At 55.4% G+C, this 5730-nt stretch overlaps 1 protein-coding gene across 2 annotated transcripts; it reads right to left on the bottom strand.

The window, feature by feature from the left end:
• Positions 1 to 895: 895 nt before the first annotated feature.
• On the bottom strand, positions 896 to 2712 carry LOC125035149. Of its 2 annotated transcripts, none has more exons than XM_047627348.1 (2): positions 1840 to 2712; positions 896 to 1779 (listed from the first exon to the last, which is right to left on the bottom strand). In XM_047627348.1, the coding sequence occupies exons 1-2, from the start codon at positions 2541 to 2543 to the stop codon at positions 1020 to 1022; spliced, it is 1464 nt and encodes a 487-aa protein (XP_047483304.1). In that variant the 5' UTR covers positions 2544 to 2712; the 3' UTR covers positions 896 to 1019. The 2 variants fall into 2 exon arrangements, with proteins under 2 accessions (XP_047483304.1, XP_047483305.1); XM_047627349.1 differs by having other exon boundaries at positions 896 to 1832; positions 1893 to 2712.
• Between the last annotated feature and the right edge of the window lie 3018 nt (positions 2713 to 5730).

Genomic DNA, 5730 nt, shown 5'->3' with positions numbered 1-5730 from the left:
CGACCTCGAGAAGTATTGCCGTCTCGCGTTCACCAACTTCGCCCGCTGGACGTGGTACGACATCGGGCGCTGGGGGGGGAGGGGGGGCAGGCGGTGCCCGGTGACGTCACGTGGGGAAGGTGTGACGTCACGTGGGGAAGGCGAAGGCGTGACGTCACGTGGCGAAGGTGTGACGTCACGTGGCGAAGGCGAAGGCGTGACGTCACGTGGCGAAGGCGAAGGCGTGACGTCACGTGGCGAAGGCGAAGGCGTGACGTCACGTGGGGAAGGCGTGACGTCACGCGTATAAGCCGTGACGTCACTAAGCGACGCCAGTACCTCATTGGTCAGGGACGACGTGACGTCACACGACGACGATGACGAATCCACCACGTCACTTGGAGAATCGACGACGTCACGACCCGACGCCGCCCTCCCATTGGCCGAGAGCGGCTCGTCGCGCGGAGAAGCCCGCTCATTGGACGACGAGGACGGCGAGGAGGCGGAGCCAACCCCGCGTCCCTTGCTCTGATTGGCCCGTCGCTTGCTGCCCCAGCGCAAGAGGGCGTGGCCGGGGCGCTTGACCTCGGGGGACGACAAAGGCGACGAGGACGAGGAACACGTCAGCGTTTTGGGCTTGGGGGGGATTTTGGGCTTCGACGCGCCCCCCGCCCCCCCGCGTGAGGGCTTCAGCCGCTGCCAGAGGGTGGGCGGGGTCTGCTGTGGCAGGGGGCGTGGTCTGGGCTGGCATGGGCGGGGCCTGTGTGGAAGGGGGCGTGGTTTGGGACGTAGGGGGCGTGGTCTGGGACTGAATGGGCGGGGCTTGGCTCGCTGTGGGCGTGGTTTGGGACGAAATGGGCGTGGTAGGGGTGGGTTTGGCTGAAGGGGGCGTGGTCTGCCCAGAAGGGGGCGTGTCCGGCGGGGTCAATATTCTCTGGACTTTCGGACTTGTGCTTTCCACTATCTTTACTCTCGTTATGGCGTCTTCTCCGATTATTCGCGTCTCTCTCTCTCCTCCTCCGTTTCTCTCGTGTTGCTCTCTATCCCCTTCGTTCGTTTTTGTGTTTTCCTCTTCTCCTTCTCTTCTCTCTCTCTCTCCTCTTTCTCCTCTTCTTCTCTCCATCTCCTTTCCTTCTCTCGTCTTCTCTCCATCTCCTTTCTTTATCATCTTCTTCTCTCCATCTCCTCTCTTTATCCTCGTCTTCCTCCTCCTCCTCCTCCTCCAAATAGCTCTCTCGCCAATTCACTTGTTTCACCGAGGGGCTGAAAGTCACGTGATGTGGCACCACTGTGGCACTCGTGGGCACTGGGGCACTCGGGCACTTTGGGGCACTTTGGGGCACTGTCTCTCCCATGCGAGCCACGTACACTTCGACGCGGCCGTAGGAACGCGTCTTGACCCTCGTGGGCATGGCCGGCGATTCCTGGGGCATGGCGTCGGGCGTGGCACTCTCCGGGGCACTGTCGAGGGCACGGGGGGTACGCGTGGGCACCTCGGGAGTGGCAGCGGCGGCAGCGGCGTGTGTCCTCTCCCCGCGGCGGTCAGTGGGTAACTGAGGGGAGTGCCAAGGACGGGTATGGCTATTCATATCCGTGACGTCAGGAGGCCGTGACGTCATAGTTTGACCGCTGGGGGCCTCGCCATTGGTCCGTTCGGAGGGGAATGGGCGCACCTCATTGGGTGGTTCGGTGACGTCATCGTCGTGGAGAGGGGTATCGGCCCTCTGATTGGCTGATGGTTCCTCACCTGCGTATTTGTTGGCGATGACGTCGACAACCTCCTCTTCTGCATGCTGATTGGTCCAGATGCCGAGAGCTTCATCCTGATTGGTCCAGATGCCGAGAGCTTCATCCTGATTGGTCCAGATGCCGAGAGCTTCATCCTGATTGGTCCAGATGCCGAGAGCTTCATCCTGATTGGTCGGTTCGTCTGAGTCACTTGGTTGATGGGTCAGAATCCCTCGAAGTTGATTGGTCAATTGCACGTAAACCGCGTTCTGATCTGCGATTTGATTGGCTAATTCAATCTCTTCTGGATGCTGATTGGCCAATTCAAACTGTCCTGGATGCTGATTGGCTAATTCAATCTCTTCTGGATACTGATTGGCCAATTCAAACTGTTCTGGATGCTGATTGGCTAATTCAATCTCTCCTGGACGCTGATTGGCCAATTCAAACTGTCCTGGACGCTGATTGGCTAATTCAAACTCTCCTGGACGCTGATTGGCTAATTCAAACTGTCCTGGATGCTGATTAGCCAATTCAAACTGTCCTGGACGCTGATTGGCTAATTCAAACTGTCCTGGATGCTGATTGGCCAATTCAAACTCTCCTGGACGCTGAGTGGCCGGTTCCACCTCTACTGGCCGCTGATTGGCCAATTCAAACTCTCCTGGACGCTGATTCGCCAATTCAAACTGCCCTGGACGCTGATTGGCCATTGGTTCCACCAGCTCTGCGTTCCTATTGGCCAGCACCAACCCACCTTCCCTCCGATTGGTCGATTCCACCTGTCCTTGGCGCTGATTGGTCCAGCCCGGGCTCTTGAGTCCCTCCTGCGTCATGAACTGCTCGGCGAGGTCGACGGTGATGGCTGAGGCCTCCGACGCCGCGCGCTCTGATTGGTCAATCCCTTCTCGTGGAAACTCCGATGCCGGCGGGGTATCGTGACCTCGTTTGACCTCTCGGGGTCAAAGGTCACGTGGCGCGGTGAACGGTCGAGCAGTGAGCTGGTGCGGGCGGGACGGGGTGCGCGTGGACTCCAATGTGCGGGGGAGCTGGGCGGGAGGGCGGGGGGGCCAGAGGGCCAAAGAAGACAGCGCTACGCGATCGCACCAGCTACCAGAAACACCTACGCGAGCCTCGCTCGATCCTCCTCTCCAACCTCGCGGACTCGCCCTCCCCTGATCCGCTCCTCGCCGCCCGACAATCTCTTTTTCAAATCCCTCTCTCTGGCTCGCTGACGGTCTGGGCCCTCCCCTCTGCCTCTTCTCGGCTCTTAGCTCTTATTTCCCTTCGTTTACGCAAGTTTTTTCTCCTTCTATGTGCCTGTCTTCCTCGCTAGTGACGCTCGTCCTCCGGGTCTCATCTCAGTCTTCTTCTCTATTTCTGCCCCGGTTGTGTCTCGTCGCTTCGCTCTCGTCTTCTCCTTTCTCCACCTAGTGCTCTCTTTGTTTTTTCTTATCGTGTCGTATTTTTTCGTTCTTCCTTGTTTATTTGGCATTCTCCCTCTCTCGTACTTCTTTTCCCCTTTTTTCTCTTCTCATGGGGCGTCTCATTGGCTCTCCTGACCTACTTTGTCCCTCTCTTCTCCTGTCCCTTTGTTTTTATTCTGGCGATTTTGTTCAGTTCTCATTCTGTCTGCGTTATCGGCCGTCCTTGTGTCCCTCCTATGCCCCTTTCGCTTCTCTGTGGTTCTGACGTTTTGGTGCCGTGCGTTTCTATTTCTAATGAGATTTATACATGGTTTCTGAGCAAATTCCCATACCGCTTTCTCGCGTAGAGTAACTGGCGTTAGATATCTCCCGCGTGCTCATTCGTCGACCGTCCTTAGTTCTTCTCGATGCCCTCCTAATTTTTCCTTTCGACCCGTATTTTTTCTTTACTCCGTCTCCTGCTGTTCCTCTTCCCCTTTTATCACCTCTGATCTTTCGCTTCTCCAACGCTGCTAATCAACGGTTTGTCTAGCGAAGGGGATCACTTATGCGCTTTCGCACGCATGTGATGTAAAAGTGTACTAGTTGAGAATAGGTCGAAGCTGATGTGAAAGTAATCCTAGGTTCTTCAATTAGTGTTAACGGATTATGCAGGGTGTAGAAAGCGCTTGCCCTATCTCCGCTTTGATGCATTTTTAACTTCCTACGTTCACGGGTATATCTGTTCCTCCAAGCAGAAAGAGCGGGAGACTGACGGGGGAATCCATTGGAGTTTTGGATGTGGAAGAGATTTATAGGAGGAGGAGTGGGACATGTTGGCTGAGAGAGAGAGCAAAAAAGGAAAGAAGGGAGACGAGCTAGACGAGCGAGAGGAGGAAGAGGAGGGAGAGGAGGCAGAGGAAGAGGCGGAGAGGGCTAGAGACAGGACGGGGCGGAGGCAGCGTCGGCGGTAAGAGGAGAGGAGAGACATTGTTGGTTATCGGACCCCACGAGCGACCTTGTTATATGCAATGATCGAGCTTCTGGATTATGGGTAGTCGTGCTGTTTTGGGGTGTGCTGTAATGCCTCTCTCGTCGTGCCTGGAACGAGTGACGTAATGTATCCGCTTGCCGTGTCTGTTGCATATGTGAGAAAGCATCGGAACCGTAGACAGACGGTAAGCCAATTTATAGATAGATATCGCTCCCCGTCTGCTAGGCGTAGCAGATAGCACCAGACTACTCCCTCGCGACTCGGAGGGAGAGATGTGGGCTGTGAGACAAGAGTCGACGCATACGAGTACGGTTTAGTCGATGCGAATGCACCCAAGCAGATATGGGACGGGAGCTGTGGGGCGACGTTGCACTGTTCTGTCAGCGGACGGCCCCTGCGGAGTAGAAAAAGAAGAAGGGTAAGGGTGAGATTTGGGGAGAGTGAGAAAAGGGAGCATGGAGACACGACCTCAACAGAAAAGTAGAGCAAGAGAGAACAGCAGAAGACCGAAACATCCGAGCCAAACCGTACGAATGGGAGATAAGAAAGATCGAGGTGGGAGGGAAGGAAGGAAAAGCAAAGGGAGAAGAAGAAGCGAAGAGAGCAGAGAAGAGAAGTGTAGGAGAGAGGAGTAGAGGAAGTGCGGGGGGAGGAAGAAGGTGGAAGAGGAAAAGGAGAGCAAGACGTCAAAGCAAGAAGGACGGAAGGAAGAGCAAGGAAGAAGCAGGAAGAAGTGGGAGGCGGAAACGGGATCCGTGAGGAAAGATGGAAGAGGAGGAGGAAAAAGCAGACTAAAGAGAATGCGTAGGGAGGAGTGAAAGGGGGGGAGAGTAGCATCAAAGAAAAGGAAGAGATCGAAATAGATAAAGCGAAAGGAAGTGAGCGGAAATGAACGCAAACAGGGAAAAGATCCAGAGAGAAGAAGAAAGAGCCAGAGAAGAGCCGCGACCAGACGCGCTATCATCACTCTCTCATCGCCTTTTATAGATGAGGTGCAGGGGTGCGTCGGGTCGAGAACGCGAGAAGGTGCGAGAAAAGGAGAGACAGCGAGCAGTGGAAATAAGGCCACGGTATGAGACCCTATCGAAGCGACGGATGGTACAAAAGCAGGGAGAGAAATAGAGAATCAAGAAAGGCGCAGCGTAGAGAGGAGCAGCGAGAGAAGGGAGCCCGAAAGACGTAGCGAGGTAGACCCCAAATTCTTAGAGTAGGAAGAAGGAAGAAGAGAAGCCAATACTTGTAGATGCCTTCAGGAGGGCAGAGGCAGCCGAACGAATATTTATGGAGGAAGCACCAGCAGACAAGTCGATAGCCCAACAGAAGAACGAAAGAGCCAGTAGTCGAGCAGCACGTATAAAATTTGAATACCGAGGCGCGAAGTCATTGTATGGAGAGGGACAAGGAGACGCTAGGGGGTGGCTGCGGATTTGGGCCAGCCCATTGTTGTTGGTTTTGCGACGGGACAGAGAAAAGGCGCGAGCACACGAGCGCAAGAGAAGAGAGCAGCGCAACGAGGTACGAAGGGCCGCGACGAGGGAACACCGGGTTGAAGGCGCTAAGTGGACATGAGCCGAGCCTCGCGACGAAGCGACAGCGACCACCAATAAAGGAGAGGGAAAAGTT

The sequence above is a fragment of the Penaeus chinensis genome, chromosome 19, assembly GCF_019202785.1.
Source record: "Penaeus chinensis breed Huanghai No. 1 chromosome 19, ASM1920278v2, whole genome shotgun sequence".
Classification (NCBI taxonomy): domain Eukaryota; kingdom Metazoa; phylum Arthropoda; class Malacostraca; order Decapoda; family Penaeidae; genus Penaeus; species Penaeus chinensis.
This window is presented reverse-complemented; position numbering and strand designations above follow the sequence as displayed.

Bases quoted from the DNA above. Each gene is read 5' to 3' on its own strand.
- LOC125035149 (XM_047627348.1), bottom strand. From the start codon at position 2,543: ATGACGCAGGAGGGACTCAAGAGCCCGGGCTGGACCAATCAGCGCCAA. The intron at 1,780-1,839 runs CAATCAGGATGA...CGGCATCTGGAC, and splicing joins GAAGCTCTCGGCATCTGGAC to CAATCAGCATGCAGAAGAGG.